Below are 26,320 nucleotides of genomic sequence, written 5' to 3'. Positions count from 1 at the left end.
CTTAACAAAATAAATTGGACATTCTTAATGGATTCTTCATACACAAAAATTAAAAAATCTTTAAGTTATTTCTAGCATACTTGTATCTTGAGCTTGATCAGACAAGAATGTATTTTGTTAAAATTTCTTTGAAAGCTGTTGTTATGGTAATGATTTATATATTGAAATTATTGATAGGTTAATTTACTGTGATAAGGAAATTAAGGAATGGATGCTATTTAATATATTTTCTTTTACATGAATTCTTGAATAATATTAATTTTTCAATTGGTATAAAAATTAAAATTAAATTTTTAGTTTTCTTCAATGTTTGCAAATCACTTCCCTTTATATTTATTTTCTCTTTCTTTTTTTTTTTTTTTTTTTATTTCACCAGTTGGGATTAAATGAAAATAGAGTAAGTTGAAAGTTATAGGCTACATTTTGGTAGTGTGGTTTTTTAATCTTACTTTTGAACAATATGGTTTTCTTGGAAAGGTTTTTTACTGTATTTTTATTAAGGTATAACTCTAAATTATATAATTATAAATTTCACCCATTCTATTGCACATTTCTACCTGTTTGGACAAATGTATATATTTATGTAAAAACCACCACAGTCAAGATACAGAACAATTTCATTATGCTAGGAAATTCTCCCATACTCACTTGTAGTCAGTCCCTCCCCCACTTCTTAGCCACTGATCTATTTTCTGTCCCTACAGTCTTATCTTAGCAAGAATATTATATAAGTGGAGTCATACAATATACATCCTTTTGAGCCTGGCTTCTTTCACTTAGGATACTATGTTAGAGAATCATCCAAGTTATTGTGTGTATCCTAGTTCATTCCATTTTATTTATGAGTATTCTACTCATTTCTCAGTTGAGGGATATGGGAGTTGTTTGTAGTGTTTCCTGATTACTGACAAGCTGCTATAAAGATTCACGTTCAAATTTGTGAGTGAACATAGCTTTCAATGGTATGGTATTCTTAATTTTATAAGAAACTGCCAAGCTGTTTTCCAAAGTGGCTGTATCATTTTGCATTCCTTCCAGCAGTGTATAAATTTCAGTTGCTCTGCATCCTTGCCAGCCATGGTATTGCCCCTCTCTCTCTCTTTTCTTAGACATTCCAATAAGAGTGTAGTTGTATCTCATTGTGGTTTTCTGTTTTTTGTTTTTTTTCTAACATATTTATTGGAGTATAATTGCTTTACAATGGTGTATTAGTTTCTGCTTTATAACAAAGTGAATCAGCTATACATATACATACACATATACATACATCCCCATATCTCTTCCCTCTTGCGTCTCCCTCCCTCCCACCCTCCCTATCCCACCCCTCTAGGCAGTCACAAAGCACCAAGCTGATCTCCCTGTGCTATGTAGCTGCTTCCCACTAGCTATCTATTTACATTTGGTAGTATATATAAGTCAATGCCACTCTCTCACTTCGTCCCAGCTTACCCTTCCCCCTCCCCGTGTCCTCAAGTCCATTCTCTACGTCTGCATCATTATTCCTGTCCTGCCTCTAGGTTCTTCATAACCTTTTTTTTTTTTTTTTAGATTCCATATATATGTGTTAGCATACAGTATTTGTTTTTCTCTTTGTGACTTACTTCATTCTGTGTGACAGACTCTAGGTCCATCCACCTCACTACAAATAACTCAATTTCATTTCTTTTTATGGCTCAGTAATATTCCATTGTAAATTTGTGCCACATCTTCTTTATCCATTCATCAGTCAATGAACACTTAGGTTGCTTCCATGTCCTGGCAATTTTAAATAGAGCTGCAATGAACATTGTTGTACATGACTCTTTTTGAATTATGGATTTCTCAGGGTATATGCCCAGTAGTGGGATTGCTCAGTCATATGGTAGTTCTATTTGTAGTTTTTTAAGGAACCTCCATACTGTTCTCCATAGTGGCTGTATCAATTTATATTCCCACCAGCACTGCAAGAGGGTTCCCTTTTCTCCACACCCTCTCCAGCATTTATTGTTTGTAGATTTTTTGATGATGGCCATTCTGACTGGTGTGAGGCGATACCTCATTGTACTTTTGATTTCCATTTCTCTAATGATTAGTTAGATGTTGAGCATTCTTTCATGTGTTTGTTGGCTCTCTGTATATCTTCTTTGGTGAAATGTCTATTTAGGTTTTCTTTCTGCCCATTTTTTGGATTGCGTTGTTTGTTTTTTTGATATTAAACTGCATGAGCTGCTTGTAAATTTTGGAGATTAATCCTTTGTCAGTTGCTTCATTTGCAAATATTTTCTCCCATTCTGAGGGTTGTCTTTTCGTCTTGTTTATGGTTTCCTTTGCTGTGCAAAAGCTTTTAAGTTTCATTAGGTCTCATTCATTTATTTTTGTTTTTATTTTCATTTCTCTAGGAGGTGGGTCAAAAAGGATCTTGCTGTGATTTCTGTCATAGAGTGTTCTGCCTATGTTTTCCTCTAAGAGTTTTATAGAGTCTGGCCTTACATTTAGGTCTTTAATCCATTTTGAGTTTATTTTTGTGTCTGGTGTTAGGGAGTGTTCTGATTTCATTCTTTTACATGTAGCTGTCCAGTTTTCCCAGCACCACTTATTGAAGAGGCTGTCTTTTCTCCATTGTATATTCTTGCCTCCTTTGTCAAAGATAAGGTGACCATATGTGCGTGGGTTTATCTCTGGGCTTTCTCTCCTGTTCCATTGATCTATATTTCTGTTTTCCTGCCAGTACCATACTATCTTCATTACTGTAGCTTTGTAGTATAATCTGAAGTCATGGAGCCTGATTCCTCCAGCTGCATTTTTCTTTCTCAAGATTGCTTTGGCTATTCGGGGTCCTTTGTGTTTCCATACAAATTGTGAAATTTTTTGTTCTAGTTCTGTGAAAAATGCCATTGGTAGCTTGATAGGGATTGCATTGAATCTGTAGATTGCTTTGGGTAGTATAGTCATTATCACATTATTGATTCTTCCAATTCAAGAACATGGTATATTTCTCCATCTATTTATATCATCTTTAATTTCTTTCATCAGTGTCTTATAGTTTTCTGCATACAGGTCTTTTGTCTCCTTAGGTAGGTTTATTCCTAGGTATTTTATTCTTTTTGTTGTAATGGTAAATGGGAGTGTTTCCTTAATTTCACTTTCAGATTTTTCATCCTTAGTGTTTAGGAATTCAAGAGATTTCTGTGCATTAATTTTGTATCCTGCTACTTTACCAGATTCATTGATTAGCTAGAGTAGTTTTCTGGTAGCATCTTTAGGATTCTCTATATATAGTATCATGTCATCTGCAAACAGTGACAGTTTTAGTTCTTCTTTTCTGATTTGGATTCCTTTTATTTCTTTTTCTTCTCTGATTGCTGTGGCTAAAACTTCCCAAACTATGTTGAATAATAGTGGTGAGATTGAGCAACCTTGTCTTGTTCCTGATCTTAGTGGAAGTGGTTTCAGTTTTTCACCATTGAAATGATGTTGGCTTTGGTTTGTCATATATGGCCTTTATTATGTTGAGATAAGTTCCCTGAATGTCTACTTTCTCGAGGGTTTTTATCATAAATGGGTGTTGACTTTTGTTGAAAGCTTTTTCTGCTTCTATTGAGATTATCATATGGTTTTTATCCATCAGTTTGTTAATATGGTGTATCACATTGATTGATTTGCGTATATTGAAGAATCCTTGCATTCCTGGGATAAATCCCACTTGATCATGGTGTATGATCCTTTAATGTGCTGTTGGATTCTGTTTGCTAGTATTTTGTTGAGGATTTTTGCATTTATGTTCATCAGTGACATTGGCCTGTAGTTTTCTTCCTTTGTGACATCTTAGTCTCATTTTGGTATCAGGGTGATGGTGGCCTTGTAGAATGAGTTTGGGAGTGTTCCTCCCTCTTCTATATTTTGGAAGATTTTTGAGAAGGATAGGTGTAGCTCTTTGATAGAATTCGCCTGTGAAGCCATGTGGTCTTAGGCTTGTTTGTTGGAAGATTTTTAATTACAGTCTCAATTTCAGTGCTTTTGATTGGTCTGTTTATATTTTATGTTTCTTCCTGGTTCCATCTTGGAAGGTTGTGCTTTTCTAAGAATTTGTTCATTTCTTCCAGATTGTCCATTTTACGGGCATATAGTTGCTTGTAGTAATCTCTTATGATCCTTTGTATTTCTGCAGTGTCAGTTTTTACTTCTCCTTTTTCATTTCTAATTCTATTGATTTGAGTCTTCTCCCTTTTTTTATTGATGAGTCTGGCTGATGGTTTATCAATTTTGTTTATCTTCTTAAAGAACCAGCTTTTAGTTTTATTGATCTTTGCTATTGTTTTCTTCATTTCTTTTTCATTTCTTTCTTTTTTTTTTTGAAATATGACAATTTTTTTTTATTTTTTGCTTTATAACAAATTTAATCAGTTATACATATACATATGTTCCCATATCCCCTCCCTTTTGCGTCTCCCTCCCACCCTCCCTATCCCACCGCTCCAGGCGGTCACAAAGCACCGGGCTGATCTCCCTGTGCTATGTGGCTGCTTCCCACTAGCTATCTAACTTACGTTTGGTAGTGTATACATGTCCATGCCGCTCTTTCACTTTGTCACAGCTTACCCTTCCCCCTCCCCATATCCTCAAGTCCATTCTCTAGTAGGTCTTTGTCTTTATTCCTGTCTTACCCCTATGTTCTTCATGACATTTTTTTTTCTTAAATTCCATATATATGTGTCAGCATACAGTATTTGTCTTTCTCTTTCTGACTTACTTCACTCTGTATAACAGACTCTAGGTCCATCCACCTCATTACAAATAGCTCAATTTCATTTCTTTTTATGGCTGAGTAATATTCCATTGTATATATGTGCCACATCTTCTTTACCCATTCATCTGATGATGGACACTTAGGTTGTTTCCATCTCCGGGCTATTGTAAATAGGGCTGCTATGAACATTTTGGTACATGTCTCTTTTTGAATTATGGTTTTCTCAGGGTATATGCCCAGTAGTGGGATTGCTGGGTCATATGGTAGCTCTATTTGTAGTTTTTTAAGGAACCTCCCTACCGTTCTCCATAGTGGCTGTACCAATTCACATTCCCACCAGCAGTGCAAGAGTGTTCCTTTTTTTCCACACCCTCTCCAGCATTTATTGTTTCTAGATTTTTTGATGATGGCCATTCTGACTGGTGTGAGATGATATCTCACTGTAGTTTTGATTTGCATTTCTCTAATGAGCAAAGATGTTGAGCATCCTTTCATGTGTTTGTTGGCAGTCTGTATATCTTCTGTGGAGAAATGTCTATTTAGGTCTTCTGCCCATTTTTGGATTGGGTTGTTTGTTTTTTTGTTATTGAGCTGCATGAGCTGCTTATAAATTTTGGAGATTAATCCTTTGTCGGTTGCTTCATTTACAAATATTTTCTCCCATTCTGAGGGTTGTCTTTTGGTCTTGTTTATGGTTTCCTTTGCTGTGCAGAAGCTTTGAAGTTTCATTAGGTCCCATGTGTTTATTTTTGTCTTTATTTCCATTTCTCTAGGAGGTGGGTCAAAAAGGATCTTGCTGTGATTTCTGTCATAGAGTGTTCTGCCTATGTTTTCCTCTAAGAGTTTGATAGTGTCTGGCCTTACATTTAGGTCTTTAATCCATTTTGAGCTTATTTTTGTGTATGGTGTTAGGGAGTGATCTAATCTCATACTTTTACATGTCCCTATCCAGTTTTCCCAGCACCACTTATTGAAGAGACTGTCCTTTTTCCACTGTACATTCCTGCCTCCTTTGTCAAAGATAAGGTGACCATATGTCCGTGGGTTTATCTCTGGGCTTTCTATCCTGTTCCATTGATCTATCTTTCTGTTTTTGTGCCAGTAACATACTGTCTTGATTACTGTAGCTTTGTACTACGGTCTGAAGTCAGGGAGCCTGATTCCTCCAGCTCCATTTTTCGTTCTCAAGATTGCTTTGGCTATTCGGGGTCTTTTGTGTTTCCATACAAATTGTGAAATTTTTTGCTCTAGTTCTGTGAAAAATGCCAGTGGTAGTTTGACAGGGATTGCATTGAATCTGTAGATTGCTTTGGGTAGGTGAGTCATTTTCACAATGTTGATTCTTCCAATCCAAGAACATGGTACATCTCTCCATCTATTTGTATCATCTTTAATTTCTTTCATCAGTGTCTTATAATTTTCTGCATACAGGTCTGTTGTTTCCTTAGGTAGGTTTATTCCTAGATATTTTATTCTTTTTGTTGCAATGGTAAATGGGAGTGTTTTCTTGATTTCACTTTCAGATTTTTCATCATTAGTGTACAGGAATGCCAGAGATTTCTGTGCATTAATTTTGTATCCTGCAACTTTACCAAATTCATTGATTAGCTCTATTAGTTTTCTGGTAGCATCTTTAGGATTCTCTATGTATAGTATCATGTCATCTGCAAACAGTGACAGCTTTACTCCTTCTTTTCCAATTTGGATTCCTTTTATTTCCTTTTCTTCTCTGATTGCTGTGGCTAAAACTTCCAAAACTATGTTGAATAAGAGTGGTGAAAAAAAAAAAAAAAAAAAAAAGAGTGGTGAGACTGGGCAACCTTGTCTTGTTCCTGATCTTAGTGGAAATGGTTTCAGTTTTTCACCATTGAGCACGATGCTGGCTGTGGGTTTGTCATATATGGCCTTTATTATGTTGAGGAAAGTTCCCTCTATGCCTACTTTCTGCAGGGTTTTTATCATAAATGGGTGTTGAATTTTGTCGAAAGCTTTCTCTGCATCTATTGAGATGATCATATGGTTTTTCTCCTTCAATTTGTTAATATGGTGTATCACATTGATTGATTTGCGTATATTGAAGAATCCTTGCATTCCTGGGATAAAGCCCACTTGATCATGGTGTATGATCCTTTTAATGTGCTGTTGCATTCTGTTTGCTAGTATTTTGTTGAGGATTTTTGCATCTATGTTCATCAGTGATATTGGCCTGTAGTTTTCTTTCTTTGTGACATCCTTGTCTGGTTTTGGTATCAAGGTGATGGTGGCCTCGTAGAATGTGTTTGGAAGTGTTCCTCCCTCTGCTATATTTTGGAAGAGTTTGAGAAGGATAAGTGTTAGCTCTTCTCTAAATGCTTGATAGAATTCACCTGTGAAGCCATCTGGTCCTGGGCTTTTGTTTGATGGAAGATTTTTTATCACAGTTTCACTTTCAGTGCTTGTGATTGGTCTGTTCATATTTTCTATTTCTTCCTGATTCAGTCTTGGAAGGTTGTGCATTTCTAAGAATTTGTCCATTTCTTCCAGGTTGTCCATTTTATTGGCATAGAGTTGCTTGTAGTAATCTCTTATGATCTTTTGTATTTCTGCAGTGTCAGTTGTTACTTCTCCTTTTTCATTTCTAATTCTGTTGATTTGAGTCTTGTCCCTTTTTTTCTTGATGAGTCTGGCTAATGGTTTATCAATTTTGTTTATCTTCTCAAAGAACCAGCTTTTAGTTTTATTGATCTTTGCTATCATTTCCTTCATTTCTTTTTCATTTATTTCTGATCTGATTTTTATGATTTCTTTCCTTCTGCTAACTTTGGGATGTTTTTGTTCTTCTTTCTCTAATTGCCTTAGGTGCAAGGTTAGGTTGTTTATTCGAGATGTTTCCTGTTTCTTAAGGTGGGATTGTATTGCTATAAACTTCCCTCTTAGAACTGCTTTTGCTGCATCCCATAGGTTTTGGGTCATCGTGTCTCCATTGTCATTTGTTTCTAGGTATTTTTAAATTTCCCCTTTGATTTCTTCAGTGATCACTTTGTTATTAAGTAGTGTATTGTTTAGCCTCCATGTGTTTGTATTTTTTACAGCTCTTTTCCTGTAATTGATGTCTAGTCTCATAGCATTGTGGTCGGAAAAGATACTTGATACAATTTCAATTTTCTTAAATTTACCAAGGCTTGATCTGTGACCCAAGATATGATCTATCCTGGAGAATGTTCCATGAGCACTTGAGAAAAATGTGTATTCTGTTGTTTTTGGATGGAATGTCCTATAAATATCAATTAAGTCCATCTTGTTTAATGTATCATTTAAAGCTTGTGTTTCCTTATTTATTTTCATTTTGGATGATCTGTCCATTGGTGAAAGTGGGGTGTTAAAGTCCCCTACTATGATTGTGTTACTGTCGATTTCTCCTTTTATGGCTGTTAGTATTTGCCTTATGTATTGAGGTGCTCCTATGTTGGGTGCATAAATATTTACAATTGTTATATCTTCTTCTTGGATCGATCCCTTGATCATTATGTAGTGTCCTTCTTTGTCTCTTCTAGTAGTCTTTATTTTAAAGTCTATTTTGTCTGATATGAGAATTGCTACTCCAGCTTTCTTTTGGTTTCCATTTGCATGGAATATCTTTTTCCATCCCCTTACTTTCAGTCTGTATGTGTCTCTAGGTCTGAAGTGGGTCTCTTGTAGACAGCATATATATGGGTCTTGTTTTTGTATCCATTCTGCCAATCTGTGTCTTTTGGTGGGAGCATTTAATCCATTTACATTTAAGGGAATTATCAATATGTATGTTCCTATTCCCATTTTCTTAATTGTTTTGGGTTTGTTATTGTAGGTCTTTTCCTTCTGTTGTGTTTCTTGCCTAGAGAAGTTCCTTTAGCATTTGTTGTAAAGCTGGTTTTATGGTGCTGAACACTCTCAGCTTTTGCTTGTCTGTAAACATTTTAATTTCTCCATCAAATCTGAATGAGATCCTTGCTGGGTAGAGTAATCTTGGTTGCAGGTTTTTCTCCTTCATCACTTTAAGTATGTCCTGCCACTCCCTTCTGGCTTGTAGAGTTTCTGCTGAGAGATCAGCTGTTATCCTGATGGGGATTCCCTTGTGTGTTATTTGTTGTTTTTGCCTTGCTGCTTTTAATATGATTTCTTTGTGTTTAATTTTTGACAGTTTGATTAATATGTGTCTTGGCGTATTTCTCCTTGGATTTATTCTGTATGGGACTCTCTGTGCCTCCTGGACTTGATTAACTATTTCCTTTCCCATATTAGGGAAGTTTTCAACTATAATCTCTTCAAATATTTTCTCAGTCCCTTTCTTTTTCTCTTCTTCTTCTGGAACCCCTATAATTCGAATGTTGGTGCGTTTAATGTTGCCCCAGAGGTCTCTGAGACTGTCCTCTGTTCTTTTCATTCTTTTTTCTTTATTTTGCTCTGCAGCAATTATTTCCACTATTTTATCTTCCACCTCACTTATCCGTTCTTCTGCCTCAGTTATTCTGCTATTGATCCCATCTAGAGTATTTTTTATTGCATTTATTGTGTTTTTAATCGATGCTTGATTCATCTTTAGTTCTTCTAGGTCCTTGTTAACTGTTTCTTGCATTTTGTCTATTCTATTTCCAAGATTTTGGATCTGGGAAATAGAATCTTGGATCATCTTTACCATCATTATTCTGAATTCTTTTTCAGGTAGACTGCCTATTACCTCTTCATTTGTTAGGTCTGGTAGGTTTTTATCTTGCTCCTTCTCCTGCTGTGTGTTTTTCTGTCTTCTCATTTTGCTTATGTTACTGTGTTTGGGGTCTCCTTTTTGCAGGCTGCAGGTTCGTAGTTCCCGTTGTTTTTGGTGTCTGTCCCCAGTGGCTAAGGTTGGTTTAGTGGGTTGTGTAGGCTTCCTGGTGGAGGGGACTAGTGCCTGTGTTCTGGTGGGTGAGGCTGGATCTTGTCTTTCTGGTGGGCAGGTCCACGTCTGGTGGTGTGTTTTGGGGTGTCTGTGGACTTTTTATGATTTTAGGCCACCTCTCTGCTAATGGGTGGCGTTGTGTTCCTGTCTTGCTAGTTGTTTGGCATAGGGTGTCCAGCACTGTAGCTTGCTGGTCGTTGAGTGAAGCTGGGTGCTGGTGTTGAGATGGAGATCTCTGGAAGATTTTCGCCGTTTGATATTATGTGGAGCTGGGAGGTCTCTTGTGGACCAGTGTCCTGAAGTTGGCTCTCCCACCTCAGAGGCACAGCACTGACTCCTGGCTCCTCAATTTCGGATGATTTGTTGTCCATTCATGTATTCCACAGATGCAGGGTACATCAAGTTGATTGTGGAGCTTTAATCCGCTGCTTCTGAGGCTGCTGGGAGAGGTTTCCCTTTCTCTTCTTTGTTCTCACAGCTCCTGGGTCTCAGCTTTGGATTTGGCCCCGCCTCTGCGTGTAGGTCGCCGGAGGGCGTCTGTTCTTCGCTCAGACAGGACAGGGTTAAAGGAGCAGCCTCTTCGGGGACTCTGGCTCACTCAGGCCGGGCGGGAGGGAGGGGTACGGAGTGCGGTGCGAGCCTGCAGCGGCAGAGGTCGGCGTGACGTTGCACCAGCCCGAGGCGCGCCGTGCGTTCTCCCAGGGAAGCCGACCCTGGATCCCGGGACCCCGGCAGTGGCGGGCTGCACAGGCTCCCAGAAGGGCGTTGTGGACAGTGACCTGCGCTCGCACACAGGCTTCTTGGCGGCGGCAGCAGCAGCCCCAGCGTCCCACGCCCGTCACTGGGCTCCGCGCTTTCAGTCATGACTCGCGCCCGTCTGTGGAGCCCCTTTAAGCAGCGCTCTTAATCCCCTCTCCTCGCGCACCAGGAAACCAAGAGGGAAGAAAAAGTCTCTTGCCTCTTCGGCAGCTCCAGAGTTTTCCCGGACTCCCTGCTGGCTAGCTGTGGCTCATTAGCCCCCTTCCGGCTGAGTTCTCGCCGCCAGCCCCAGTCCTCTCCCTGCGCTCTGACCGAAGCCCGAGCCTCAGCTTCCAGGCCGCCGGGGCGAGCAGACAAGCCTCTCGGGCTGGTGCGTGCCGCTCGGCACCGATCCTCTGTGCGGGAATCTCTCCGCTTTGCCCTACCCAGGTATGTGGGGAGTTTCTTGCCTTTTGGGAGGTCTGGGGTCTTCTGCCAGCGTTCAGTAGGTGTTCTGTAGGAGTTGTTCCACGTGTAGCTGTATTTCTGGTGTATCCGTGGGGAGGACGATGATCTCCGCATCTTCTTCATTTATTTCTGATCTGATCTTTATGATTTCTTTCCTTCTGCGAACTTTGTGGTTTTTTTGTTCTTCTTTCTCTAATTGCTTTAGGTGTAAGGTTAAGTTGTTTATTTGAGATGTTTCTTGCTTCTTGAGGTAGGATTGTATTGCTATAAACATCCCTCTTAGAACTGCTTTTGCTCCATCCCATAGGTTTTGGGTCGTGGTGTTTTCATTGTCATTTGTTTCTAGGTATTTTTTGATTTCTACAGTGATTCATTGTGGTTTTAATTTGCATTTCCCTAATGACTAATGATGTTGGGCATCTTTCTTTGTGCTTTTTGCCATCCATATATTTTCTTTGGTGAAGTATATATTCAAATCTTTGGCCCATCTTTAAAATGCATTACTTTCTTATTATTGGACTTTGAGTTTGTTTGTAATTCTAGATACAAGTCCTTTATCAGATATGTAATTATAAAAACTTTCTCCCTGTCTGTGTCTTTCATAAAGCAGACATTCTTAATTTAAATGAAGTCCAATTTATTTTTTGTTCTTTGAATTATTGTGCTTTGAGCTGTGTATGTAAGAAATCATTGTGTAACTAAAGGTCACAAAATTTTCTTCTTTTTTTTACGTTTTAGAATTTTAGGTTTTACATTTATATTTATGATCCATTTTGAGTAATTTTTTCATAGAGTGTGAGCTTGGATAAAGGCTTATTGTTTTTACTTTTTTTTTTTTGGCATATGTGTATCCAGTTGTTCCAGCACTATTTATACTTGATTAAACTGTCCTTTCTCCACCAAATTGCCTATTTATTTACCTTTGTCAGAAACCAGTTAGCCAAATATGTGTACAACTATTTCTGGATTATTTTTTCCATTCCATTGTCTACATGTTTATTCTTCCTTCAATACCACTCTCTTGATTACTGTAACTTTATACTAAGTCAGGAAATCAAGTATATGAATCTCTTAACTTCAAAGAGAAAGTGTATTCTGCTGTTTTTATGTAGTGTTTTCTAAATGTCATTTAACTTAGTTTAGTTGATAATGTTGTTCATGTCCTCCATATCCTCAGTGGTAATTTTTCTGCTTTCTCTATTAACTGCTGAGAGGTTGCTGTCTCCAACTGTATTTGTGGATTTGTCTATTTCTCTGTTCAGTTTTATCAGTTTTTGCTTCATGTATTTTGAAGCACTATTGCTAGGTGCATACACATTTACATTTGTTATGTCATTTTGTGGAATAGACCTCGTAATAATTAAGCCGTGTTCATCTTTACCCTTATTTTGAAGTCTGTTTGACATGATATTAATATAGCTACTCCTGCTTTCTTTTGTTTAGTGTTTTCATAGTATCTCTCATCTTATCATTTTATTTTTAACCTATTTACCCTTTATATTTAAAATTGGTTTATTGTACATGGTGTATAGTTTGGTCTTGATTTTTTCAATCTAATCTGATCATCTTCACTTTATTTTTCTTGAACCTGAAGTAATGAGTCATTTATTAGAAACACGTCATTGGCTAAACGAGTTTATATATGACAAAAAATTTGGAGGGTACCCTAGTGTGGTAGATTTTCAGCATAAACAAAATTTTCTTAAAACAACATGGAATTATTTGTTTAGGTCATTGCTACAGATTGAGACTGAAGATTAAGTGGAGTCTGTTGTAGCATGTGACTGATGATCTTTATTTTTAATTGATATGCTTATAAAGTTTACATTTAATGTAATTTTTATATGATTGGATTAAAATACACCATATTGTTAATTGTTTTATTTTTTAATCTCTTATTTTGTTTTGTTCCCCAGCATTTCATTTCTGATTATTCCATTTTAGCTTCATTATTGATTTTTTTCTTTTAAAGATTATTTTATTCATTGCCCTAGGTTACACAATATACATCTTTAATTAATCAGAGTTTACTTTTTTTTTTTTTTTTTTTTCTTTTTGCGGTATGCGGGCCTCTCACTGTTGTGGCCTCTCCCGTTGCGGAGCACAGGCTCCGGATGCTCAGGCCCAGCGGCCATGGCTCACGGGCCCAGCCGCTCCGCGGCATATGGGATCCTCCCAGACCGGGGCACGAACCCGTATCCCCTGCATCGGCAGGCGGACTCAACCACTGCGCCACCAGGGAGGCCCTCAGAGTTTACTTTTAAATAATATCATACTACTTAACATGTAATATAAGGACTTAACAGTATTTTCTCAAATTCTTCTCCCATTCTTTGTGCTATTGTTGTCATACATTTTACTTTTACATATGCCATAAACACAGTGAATTAGTATTTTTGCTTTATATAGATATAATTTAGAGCAATTAAAAATAAAGAAAATAGAATTTTATGTTTACCTCCATTTATTCCGTTGCACCTCTTTATTTCTTTGTGTATATGTTATTATCTTACCACAGTTTTAAAAAAAATGTGTTGAAATTGTTCTTACCTATTAGCATTTACACCACCAGTTCCTGACTCTTGCTGGGTCTATTAAAAATTTGATGTGCGTGGGTAGCTAGGAATATGCTTGATTTGTTTATTTCTTTTGTTCTTTCTTAGAATTTCAGAACCACTGGACTGAATGTATCATGAGAGGTCCTTTGGCCTAATCTTCAAAGTATGACAGATTTACTTCAACTGATCTTATTTTAAGACTTATCTGAAGTTCTCTAAGGTTATACTTAAGCCTGCTCCATCTCTTTTTATCTCTGTCTTGTTCTCTTGCTCTCATGACTGGAGAGGAAGCATCAGGACCACAATGTCCTGCTTTTTAATGTTCTCTTTTTAGTAACTTCGCACATGTATCACATACATAAAGATAGTTATTGAGTTTCTTCTTACCATTCTGCGTTAAAAGTAAAAAACTTTCTCTGCTTCTCCAAGTTTTTTATAGAGGGATAAATTTACTTTTGCTCTGTATATCTTTGACCATTTTAATAGGATTTTCTCCTGGACATTTCACATAATCATTTTTGTTAGGCACGTGTGAGTAAGTGGTAGCAGTATTCACCAAGATGAAGGAACCGGTATCTCTATGGGACTAATATTGGCTCTCGGAGAATGCCAGGCCAAATGAAGTGGTGTAAATTCTCAAGGGTCCCCAGCACGCTTGCCAGTAGTGGAGACTTCCCTGACCCTTACAGCCTAGTGCTGCAATTAAACCCTCTCCCTGAAGCCATAAGGCTTACTTTTCTCCAGAGATGACTGAAGGCAACAGCCTTAGGCAGGTTACTTGTATAGCGTTGAGCTAGGAGAAAAAGAGCAGACAGGAAAATCTGAGCACACTATCTTTAGTTATGAGAAAAAAATCCTCTCAACAGTTGGGGCAGTCCTATAATAGAACTTATAAACACTTGTCAGTTATGAGGATAACTGTAAGACATACTTATTTTCAAGCTTTCCCCTTAATTTCTTGTCCAAAGCATAACATTTTCTTTTTGTCTTTTTCCCCCTCAAGGGGTGCTACATCCATTGTATACAGATGCAAACAGAAGGGGACCCAGAAGCCTTATGCTCTCAAAGTGTTAAAGAAAACAGTAAGTTTATTTCATTATATAATAGCATCTCTAAAGGATCTGTGACCTGGAGAAGGCAGGAGCCCTGATTCGAAGGACAAAAGGGCCAGAGAGCTGCTATGTATGGCTAACTCATTTGAATCATGATTATGCAGCCAAATGGGTTATTTTTTTATGGAAATTGTGATTCTTTGAAAGCAACTGGATCTCAAATTAGATACGGTTGCGGGGAGGAGAAGTATGGAATGGAAAGACATTTAGAGTTGCCAGGTAAACTTTGCTTTGTATACCTGTCATGTTTTCAGATATATATGTACATTTATATAATCTCCAATCACAATTTAATATAGTAGAAAAGGTTGCTATTTAAAAATACCTAAATGAAACACAAATAGATCCATTTGTTAAAGAAGTCATCAGCTTCTAACTTGATTTTCAAATGGTGGGTTTACTTCAGTAAAGTACAACCAGGCAAATGCTAATGTATCTGGGACTGAACCTGCTCATCGAAGAAGTTCATATTTGAACAAGAAGGAAGGATTTTGTTTTCGGCTTTTTTTTTTTTTTGCCCTAAACTTGTAGGTGAGCTGAGGGGGCAAAAGTTACTTAGGCTCATCTCCAATAAGTAAGAAATACTAAGGTGAGAGTTCAAAATACAAATGCCAGCATGTAATACTGGCATTTTTATACTCCCTGTGCCCCAGAGAATATTTGTCATTGTAATGCCCTACTTATACTTTCCGTCCTTAGGTAATTTCCCCTTATAAAACCACAAAAGGACAATATATTCTTTTATAGCAAGTTCTTCATTTCTCAAATTTTATGTGAACAAATATGTGAAATATATATATTTCTGAAAACCCAGATGTAACATATGCTGAGGAGAGACATACTGTAACTTTTGAAGTCAAATAATACCTCTTTGAGGCCAAGGGATTTTTTTTTCTAAAGTCAGCTTAATATCACCAACTGTTTATGTATTGTCTGGCACAGGGAAATTTTAGACTCTCATATAATGAAGAAGAGAATAATGGCACAATGTTTTCAGTCAAGTAGAAGTAGAATGACATTTTCAAACAATCTGTTAGAATTTAAGGCCATTCAACTAACAAGAACAGTATAACTGAAGAAGGTAATAGTTTAAATGGCAGTTGCTCCTAATAAGGTTTTTATTCTGGATTTCCTATTTCGTATGCCAATGATTCCAGAATGTAGAGGCAGCTTTTGACTGATAAGCTTTGGAGTTTTCTCTTAAATCTATTTCTTATAGTCATAAAATATATTTGAACTAAGGATTATTAAAATTTCATGAACTAGAATTTCCTGTTAAACGTCTGCTTTTTATGAAAATATATTGGCATGCTTTAGCAGTAGTGACACAAGAGATGTTTTTGGACTTGGTTGTATCATTTCTTTATGGTTAAAAAATTGTCAGTAAAATTTGTGTGTGGTTATTTTATTTTCATAGTTGAGGAAACTTTGAAAGGCACTAGCTATATAAACATCTAGGAAAATGAGTATTCAGAAATGACTTGTGAATGCTCAGAATCCCAAAGGACAAGGGGCTGGTTTAGAGAATATTTGTTTAAGTCAAAAAATCTTTGGTTGAATTGGAATAAGAGACAAGTGAAGACATTTGGTGGGTTCATGACTTTTATTCATTGAGAAAGTAAAGCTCTGATTTGCCCTCCCTGTCTTCTCTCCTCCACCTCTGTTGTGGAAACATCTTCTTCAGAAGACAGGCACGAAGAAAATGTGGACAGGAACCAAGTGTCAGATGGAACTGCAGAGCAATGCAGTAAGGTAGATGTTGTCAAACACAGTTACTGTTGTACCAAATGGAATGAGAGAAATCCCCTGGAGAAACCTCAGTTTTGAACATAGATGGAATTCCCAGCATTGTCTCCTAGAATCAGCCATGCCCAGAGATGTATAAACAAGAGGAATAGCAGGAAAAACCTCAAAGAGAAATTGCCTCCAGTGTTTAATTCTATATAGGTCATGAAGACAGAACTTCCTTATCCAAATGAAATGAATGAAGCCTATGATCTTATTTTAAGACTAAGAATCTTTTTATGGAGGAAAAGTGATGCAGGGGAAACAAAGTATTCTTCTAGCAAATTCAGTTAAAGATCTGCTCTTGACAGGAAAAGTGAGCTTCAGAAAACCTGAATGATCTGTGTAATCTATTTATTAGATTGAACCACATAAAACTGCATCTATTAAACTATTCTTGACCTATAAAAATGACAATTTTATGTGGTTCAACTAACAACTTTGGGGCTACTATACCACTTCATTGGATAATTCCTTGGGTCTTCATTTTATGATTAGACCCAAACTTAAGAGGTTTGAAAGATTATCTATCTACATCTGTCTGTCTGTCTATCATCTATCAACTATCTGTAAGAATTTCATAGGGCTGATATAATAAACTACCATAAACTGGATGGCTTAGAACAATTAAAATTTATTCTTTTACAGTTTTTAAGTCTAGAAGTCTGATATCAAGGGGACGGGATGGCAAGGTTAATTCCTTCTGAGGGCACTGATGGAGAATTTGTTCCATGCCTCTCTCCTAGCTTCTGGTGACCGTCAGCAATGCTTGATGTTCCTTGACTTGTCATTGCATCACTCTAATCTCTGTCTTCATTGTCACATGGCAGTCTTCTCCCTGCATGTCTTCATATCATCTTCCCTCTCTGCATGTCTATGTTCACATTTCCCTCTTCATATAAGGACACCAGTTCTATTGGATTAGGGGCCCACCCTACTCTAGTATGACCTCATCTTAAATTAACTTCCTATATTTAAAACAACTAATTCCCAGATAAAGTCACATTTTTAAGGACTAGGGGGTTAGTACTTCAACATATTTTGGAGTGGGGAACACAATTCCACCCAAAATCCTATCAATAAAAGAGGACCTCTAAGGTGAATTTCAAAATATTCCACTCAATAATCTATCTGAAGTTGAATAAAACTTTTATCACATTCAAGAAACTAATAAACATAAGAAAACCTATCCATTTTATAGGTGATTAGATTCATATATAAATGTCTTTAAGTCCAAGAAAAGTTCCCTATCTCTTCAACAAGTTAATTATTTGATAACAATAATCCTCTTCCCCAGGATCTGTTTAAAAGCTGTTTCAGGACAGTTTACCCAAATTTTATTTTTTGGCAATATTATGTTCCTTTCTCATAGCTTAATATTTTAGGAAGGATTTAGTTTACATTGGCAATAAGGGACTTATTCCCCCTATAAAACACCCTGAGTGTCATTAACAATCCATTAAGCACTCATATGTCTGAGTGATAGACAAAGACTCTAATTTATCCATAGGAAGATAGACTAAAGCATCTACTCTTATGGAGAAATCCACATTCCATTGGTTGTCGAGTACAGGACAGAATTAATACTGATAATAAACATAAAGTAGCTTGTTATGTTCAGACAGTTGGGTATTTTGGCTAATAAAATATCCTTGTGGGAACTTAACATGTAATTATAATAAAAATATTTTAAATTATCATATATTTTATATGTGGATATAATACCATGTTCTTTATCTATAGACAACTACAATTTCTAGATTTAGAATACATTAAAATACATATCGACCAACATCATTAATGTCTGCAACTTACTTTCAGATAGTTCACAATGAAAGAAAAGTGTGTGTGTGTGTATGTGTGTGCACATATATATATAGAGAGAGAGAAAAAAAATATGGCAAAAATCAATAGTTATTAAATTTAGGACAGTATACTAGTGTCCATGCTGGATTTCAGAATTTCAGTATATGAGAAAATTTGAGTTAAACCAAACTTCAACATTGAGATCCTGTTCAACATAACTTTTCTCTGGACATTCAGAAAGCATTACAAGATCTTACAGTCTCTAAATGTCCTGATAAACACCAGTGACTCTCTATTATAGATGTATTGAAGTGCCAGAAAACAGAAAATGATAATTGAACCAACTTTTTACTATACTGAAAATCCTGGACTTTTCCAGAAACAATATCCATTTGTCTCATCAAGTCATTAATGAGGATAAATCTTTGAAGGCAGTGAGAGTAAGCAAGAGAGGAAAATGAATTGAAGGGCTCTTTTGGTTGTTTATTTTTTTTAATTTTTTTCCACATAGTATTAGAGATCCTTGGACTGAAGAACTCATCAAGTCACTAGGAGTGCCATACCTACTCTCCTCCTGGGAAAGGTGACTCATTTTGTAACTTTTTATTTTAAAACAGTTAAAGATTCACAGGCAGAGCCATTTTTTGTTGCCCATAAATACCTCATTACCTTGTATGTAATTGGCTTGCAGATATCAGTGAAACTTTTACTGTGAACTTTGTAAAACGAATGCAGGATGAAGGAAACAAGGCTTCCTTTTTTCCTTCACTCATGAGTCTTTCATCATCTCCATTTTATGCGATATTTAGAAGAAATTGAAGTAGAGTAGAAAGATTTTCTGAGCTGCGTCCTCAGATGAACACCTTTGGGGCATTAAAAGGTTCTGACAGGGCTTCCCTGGTGGCGCAGTGGTTAAGAATCCGCCTGCCAATGCAGGGGACAAGGGTTCGAGCCCTGGTCCGGGAAGATCCCACATGCCATGGAGCAACTAAGCCCGTGTGCCACAACTACTGAGCCTGCACTCTGGAGCCCGCGAGCCACAACTACTGAAGCAGGCGCACCTAGAGCCCGTGCTCTGCAACAAGAGAAGCCACCGCAATGAGAAGCCTGAGCACCGCAACGAAGAGTAGCCCCCTCTCGCCGCAACTAGAGAAAACCCGCGTGCAGCAACGAAGACCCAATGCAGCCAAAAATAAATAAATAAAATAAATTTATTTTAAAAAAAGACTAGGTAGGAAAGAAGACTAGGAGAAAGAATGGGGTGAAGCTGCCTTCTGTGGATAGACAACTCTTAGGATGAGTCTCTTCAGAACAGGGAAACCTAAAAAAAAAAAGAAAAAGAAAAAGAAAAAGAAAAAAAAAGATTCTGACAGACATGGGTAGTGGGACAATAAGTGATTTACAAGATGGGACCTTTTTATTGATGTTACGTGACTTTTTAATATGCTGAACTTAAAATTTCACAGAAGGAAAATAATAGATTCAAGAAAATGTCAAAATTTGAACAGATTATGCAGATGGAACCTTCAGTCTGGACTGACTTTTGCTGAGTTAAATGGAATCACAACTTTTGAAGAATTTTGGTGATAATGGAGTCACTACTTCAGGAATGAGTCACAGGCATTATCTCTTTTTCTAAGGAGTACATCCCTTAGGGTGTGTCTAAATAATCACACTTCAGGCCTATCAATATAGCTCATTTTCAAGAACTGATTGAGATTTAAGAAAATTATGATAATCATTTATAGTGTACCTGGAATTTTGAAGACAAATATTTGAATTCTAAAATCATGATGACATTTCTAGCCATGTGGCTCAACTCTTGAAAAAGATTGCATTCAGATTGCTATAAAATCCTTTCATGAAATACCCAGTATTGAATCTAAGAATTAATCACAGTGTGTAAATTCAGAATTTATGAGTCTGAGAGCCAATCTCAGTGTATAAGTTCAGAATGTATAGGTCTTCTGACTCTCCTTAAGAATGGCTATGTAGTTGTGGGGTAAGATCATGGGCTGTGGAGCCAGACAACTTGAGTTCAGGATCATTTCTGCCACTTACTACCTGTGTGACCCTACAACAGTTATGTAAATCTCTCAATCTTAGTTTCTTCATCTGTGAAATGAGTTTAAGAACATCTAGCCCGTGGCATTTTAGTGACAATTAAAATGAGATAACTTATGTAAAATATTTCTCAGCACCTAGGGAGCATGTAATAAATGGTGAACATTATTCTTATTATTAATTGAAATGGGTCCACAGAGATATTTTATATTATAATAGTACCAGCTCATTCTGTGTAATTCTCATGTTTTCATTAGCTTGATTGAAAACTAAGCAGTAAGCAGCACCAGACATATTGTATACTGCTGTATGAATAAACTAATTATATCATTTGGGGATTGCTTTTAAAATATCTGCTAAAAATGGGTATAAAGTTTACTATTATCAATAAAATTTAATGTGACACTAAAGATTTCTGGTCATATGACCTCATACTTAAACAAATCTTGGATGCCTTTGATTCCTAGATTTGGAACACTTTCAACCCTACTGCTCTATTCTGATTCTTGACATGGGAGCACTCTGACTTGATCTATAGTTTAGAAGCTGTTTTAGGTCTAAATTTTGTCATATTTTAGTTATTGTAATGTAAAGTTATCTATAGATTTCTGGAAAGGCTTTTCTTGAATAATTTAATTAGCATTCACCTAGTAAATGTTCCTAACTTTTATAAAATTTCCATTAAGTGCTAAAGGATAAAAGAGGCCTTTTATCCTCCTCTCAGTTAGTTAAAGAGCCACACGTTGTGACTTGCTAATCATTCTATGAGTTAGTTTTTCATTTGTATTCATTTTTCCTTATGTTCTTATGAATTAGCTCTTTAAGTGTGTAACTATGATGCTGCAGGAGACTTTGAAAAGTTGCTCTAGATTAAATTACAGAATGTACACAGGCCTCCCTCAAATTCTTGGTAGTTGAATCTCCAGGATGTCTCCATTAGAGGAGTTTTCAGGTTTTTCAGTTCTGAAATAGAAATAATAACATTTATACCACTTGGCAAACTGAAGATTACCTGCTATCTTCTCTTTCTATCTAACCTTTGGGAACATGGAAAACTGATCACAGGCCATTCATTTTTCAATTTCTGTGATATAGTAAGAGAGATGGCTAGGTCAATCTGGGTTAAAGATATGCATCTATTAAACACTGTTATAACTACTTTTAACAACTAATGGGTATGCTCTAGAAGTGGAGTCAGGGTTGCCCTTGGTCAGTGATGGAGAGGAGAATAATAAATCACTAGCTCAAATAGACTTTTTGGGCCCAATTGAGGTCTCAGAACACATTAAGGAAAGTAGCTTGACGATAACAAGCTGTGTCAAGTGAAGTGAAACTTCTTCAAGCATTCTGTCAGTTGGAACCTATTGATTTTCATAGGGGCTATTAAGCCAGGTTTCCTGGAATAGGAATAGGGATATTTCTATTCAGTTTGTGACAAGTATATGTCTACAAGAGAAGAGAGGTAGCAGGGCGGAATGTTAAAATCTTGGCCTGATTTGTACGCTTTACCATTCAAAGATCCACTTGGAAGTCTGAACATTCTTGCAGAGAACTAGTCGTTGCAGTTTGATTTGTTTTCTTGCTTGATAGAAACGCTGCTAGAATCTGTCACAATTCAGCTCACTTATCTATCCTCTCATTGTATTGATCTTTCACAGGCATTTTGTTGCCTTTTAAAAAATAAACATAATTCAGAGGCAAGCTGATACAAGGGAAATAGGGAGAGAGAGATTGAGAATACCGGCACTGGCCTGTGTGCTATTACCCAGAAAGAAACATACTTTGCAGTTACACCATCTACTCAAGTTATCACATTCAACCCTCTAGTACTTGCTTTTTTAAATTTTATTTATTTTTGGCTGCGTTAGGTCTTCGTTGCTGCACGCGGGCTTTCTCTAGTTGCCGTGAACGGGGGCTATTCTTCGTTGTGGTGCACGGGCTTCTCATTGTGGTGGCTTCTCTTGTTGCGGAGCTCGAGCTCTAGGCGCCCGGGCCTCAGTAGTTGTGGTGTGCAGGCTCTGTGGCTCACGGGCTCTAGAGCGCAGGCTCAGTAGTTGTGGTGCACAGGCTTAGTTGCTCCACGGCATGTGGGATATCCCCGGACCAGGTCTCGAACCTGTGTCCCCTGCATTGGCAGGCGATTCTTAACTACTGAGCCACCAGGGAAGTCCCAACTTTCTAGTACTTTTACAAGTAGTGAGTGGTTGGATCTAAAGTGATCTTTACCCTTTGTATGAAGCCTATGGAGGCAAAAAGGAGGTGACTAACTAGCCCAAACCAGAGGAAATCTTAGGAAGAGCTTATGTTACCATACCCTAGTAGAAGAAAGAAACTAGAAACTTCTCAGAGAACTGAGTGGGAAAGACCTTGTAACCAAAGGAGAGGTGCTGAGCAGCAGGAAAGTTGAGAGGAGCCCAAGGAGATCAGAGTTGGGGAGTGGTGCCTGATGGACCACAACCAGGAAAGCTGAGAAGGAACACAGATCAGCCTCAAAGCAAACTTAGGATTCCTATCTTAGTGAGAATGGGAAAAGCTATAATCTTAGTGTTAACAGGGAAAAACATTTTAACAAATTTTTATTTTTATATTCTTTATGGTACAAAGTTGAATGATGATCAAAGCTGTGTTCATCCAGACAATGTGAGAAGAGCAGAGAGAAAGAAGGCTAAGAGAAGATCAAGTCCTGGAACTCTAAAACCATTAATTTGCTGAAAGAGAGGAAATGAATAACTGTGTGCAAAGGATATTGATTAGAAGAGATCCAAATAATTTTCAGTATTGAATTAGCTTAACAACAGCTTTTTTTTTAAAGTAAGCATTTTCAAATCACCATATGCCACTCCAGCAATTTTAACAGTAAAGAAGCATAATGCTAATAAGAATGGGACCCACACTTAATTATTCAACAATATGTAGTAGCCCCTTTCATATGTTAATGCAACAATGCCTCATGGGACTGTTTTACTTAAAGGAGTTTTAGAGAAGGGATGTTTCCCCAAAGGACACAATAGCATGGAGAATTTGAACACAGGACTTTTGAGTCCCAAATCTGAGCCCTTTCTATTGATACCAGCTAGGTCCGGAAAGAGAAAAAGACCAAAAAAAAAAAAAAAAAAGTAAGGAATAAGCATGGCCCAGATCTGGGACTGAAACTAGATGTTGCTCCTTGCTAATCTGGTAAAGGATGAAAAAGCCTTTGTTGACACACAGACACAGAGAAGCTGAGTGCAGTTCAAGTCACACTGTGAGTGAGCAAGAGTTTCCTGTGTGCAGAGAAAACAAGAAACATCTTTTTTTTCCAAATGTTATTAAAACCTTAGTTTAATGCATCTCAGTATACAATATCCACTAACAAATGAAAGAAGAATAACCAAGGAGTGTGTAATGTACAAAACATTGCCGGGTGTGGCTCTCTTTGCCTTTTGTCTTATGGGTAGGTAGGATGCAGTGATGGTCCCACATGTGGCTGTGTATATGGAGTTCCAGTTTGCTCTCTGCTCTAAGTGTCAGTATCACAGGATACATTCAGTACATTCAAAGCTACTCATACTTATCTCTACCCCAGAAGTCTGAAAAATGTATCAAATGGGTAGTTATATCTACAATGCTTTTTTCCCCGCAGAATACCACACTGTCACTGAGAGGATTTTTGTTTGAAATTTTGAGATCAGAATAGTTTAGAACTGTTTTTCCATCATAGCATCAGGACATATTTGTCATGATCAGTTTCAAGGTGTGACATACATACTGAAGTACTGTAGGCTGTGAATGATTTCTTTTATTGATAAATCAAAGTGGATCCAAGATTACTATCATCATCTTTTAAATTTTGACATATTTTATGAAGGGGAATGTGGATGAGTGCCACGATTTACCTACCATATTTATATCTGCAAAAAAAAAAAAAGAAATTTAAGTATTCTTTGCATTCTATGATGATTAAAATTCTTCCTGAATCTGGTACCAACTGGATATCTGGGGGGAAAAGTACTGAAATTTTTCAGTCAAAGATATCTTAGTTTTTTACAGTTTAAGAGTCTCTTTTAGTTTAAAAGAATTTCTTTAGAGTAAATATTCAGTGTAAATTCAGCTCTCTCTCAGAGCTGTTTCTCCCTCACTCTGTTCTTACCACATTGGCTTCTGGGTTCAAGGGCAGCTACGTAACACATGGGAGCATGGTCTCTACAGTGAGGATAAAGCAGCCATGCATCACAGCTATCGCCAGATGCTTACTGCATTAGAGACAGGGTTAGGCAAGGGCATTAGCAGCTATAGACAGCTGGGGAACACATCATGGGGTTGAATAATGATCAGACATTCAGAGACAGGACCAGAACAGCCCATTGCATGGATCATAGGCCCCTTTCCACTGCCCTCTCTGAGCCCTGACAGTCCTGGAAACTATCAAGAGAGGAAACAATGGTAGGGCATCAGCGTGGAATGTATGCATATCTACCCAGTTAGTCATACATGGAACTTTTATGCTCTGAGCCGTTTAATCCAGAAGAGATTTAAGGACAGGCTGTTGGGAGTGCATTGAGGAGATGCATATCACTGTAAAGAAAAAGACTTTGAGAAGGACTGAGCTGACGTGCTTTAGTTATTGATTTCTGGAAACATCTGAACTCTTCAGAAAAAAAGAAGCTCTGGGTTAAGATGTTAAGATGCTTCCTCACCAAGGAAGGCAAATCCAGACTTATACAATGAGAAACAGCTACTGCTGTCAACTTTAAAAAAATGCACAACGTGAGAGTTGTGAGTCAGGTTTTATTTGGGGCAAAATGAGGACTATAGCCCCGGAGACAGCATTTCAGATAGTTCTGAGAAACTGCTCCAAAGAGGTAGGGGGGAAGGTCAGTATATATGTGATTTTGGTAAAGGGAGAGTATATACAATCAAGCACATATTTTTTTCAGAAGGTTTCTGCTAGTCATGAGGAGCAGTGGTCACCATGAAGGATTTTAGTGCTTTTCTAGATATGAAGAGATACAAGAATTGGGCTCATATAATTGAATCCTGAAAATATCTAACTATCTGAAGACCTGTTCTGCCAGTTTTCCCAGAGCACAGAGTTTCTCATTTCTGCTCTCCACCCTGAACTCCTTTCAGGGGGTGTTGAAAATCAGCAGCTGCTGCAGCACATGATTTAATCCTTGTAGAGGTAGTTGACAAGTGCCAATTTGTTGTTGACACTGCCATGGAACAAAATCAACAAGGGAATTTTTTTTCAAATCTTAAATCATTAAGATTTCTTGTATCTCTTTCCTATTCCAGCCCCAGAGCATTATTTTATCACTTTTAGGGTCATTTAAAAGCCTTTTGTGTCTACAGCCTGTTCTTTTCCTTTCTTTAAGGAAGTTTTTAGCATTTTTGAACAGTATTAACCAGGGTATCTGAAAGTCTTAATTGTCTTAGAACATCAAGGAGCTAAAGCTTCTAAGAGTGTCCAGGTGTTCCCCTATTCAAAGCTATCCTCAGTAAGGGATTCAACCCCAAGATGTAACTGATGAGACTTAAATGCTAATATTTCCAGGAGTACTTTTTGTTTTTGTTATTTGACAGGTTACAAAGTCGTAAGCTTCTTGAATATATAAATTCTCAGTTTAGTATCTCATAGGTGATCACTTAGTTTTAGGATCAAAGGGAGATCTCAGGGCCTCTGAAAATATATGCCCCTCACTTCAAATGGTTTGGCAATTCTGCAACCAAGTCATTGCTGTCCAGCTGAAAGCAGTATAAAATGAGAGCTAAATTTTGCTGTTTTCATGCTTTCTTGGTAATTTTTAAAGTATTTTGAAAAGTACTGCCTTGACCATGTGAAAACAACTAAAAAGAATGAAAAAGAAATGATGAATTTGTTTCAGTTCTATTAGAACTTGAATGTCTATAGGACCTGGCTGATACTCAGGTCTGTAGTAACCCAGGTGTGACCCTGATGGTCAACAGTAATTAATAAACATAAGAAATGGCCTTAAAATTTTCATGGAGCTTAACCTCAGTAGTACAGCTCTCATCCCAGTCTTGAAAAAAAGGTGAAGGAAGGTGTTTAAATTTGACTGCAAATAGGCACCAATCCCCCTCTTTGATTACCATTCAGCAAGAAGATTATATTGGACATAGTTTAAGATTTTAATGAAGTTGTCTTCCACACTTTTAAGGAAAAAAGATA

General features: G+C 37.2%; 1 protein-coding gene across 1 annotated transcript in view; it reads left to right on the top strand.

Moving 5' to 3' along the window:
• Positions 1–26,320, top strand: part of CAMK4 (calcium/calmodulin dependent protein kinase IV) — a gene marked incomplete at its 3' end in the record, with an annotated part of 231,581 nt that overhangs the window by 103,967 nt on the left and 101,294 nt on the right. The window contains exon 2 of the mRNA XM_082621912.1: positions 14,388–14,466. Coding sequence (XP_082478038.1) covers positions 14,388–14,466 — 79 coding nt within the window. The remainder of the gene's footprint in view (positions 1–14,387; positions 14,467–26,320) is intronic.

Source organism: Mesoplodon mirus (assembly GCF_964341445.2).
Source record: "Mesoplodon mirus genome assembly, chromosome: 5".
In the NCBI taxonomy this organism is placed as follows: Eukaryota; Metazoa; Chordata; class Mammalia; order Artiodactyla; family Ziphiidae; genus Mesoplodon; species Mesoplodon mirus.
The sequence above is the reverse complement of the archived record's forward strand: the minus strand, read 5'-3'. Positions and strand labels throughout refer to the sequence as shown.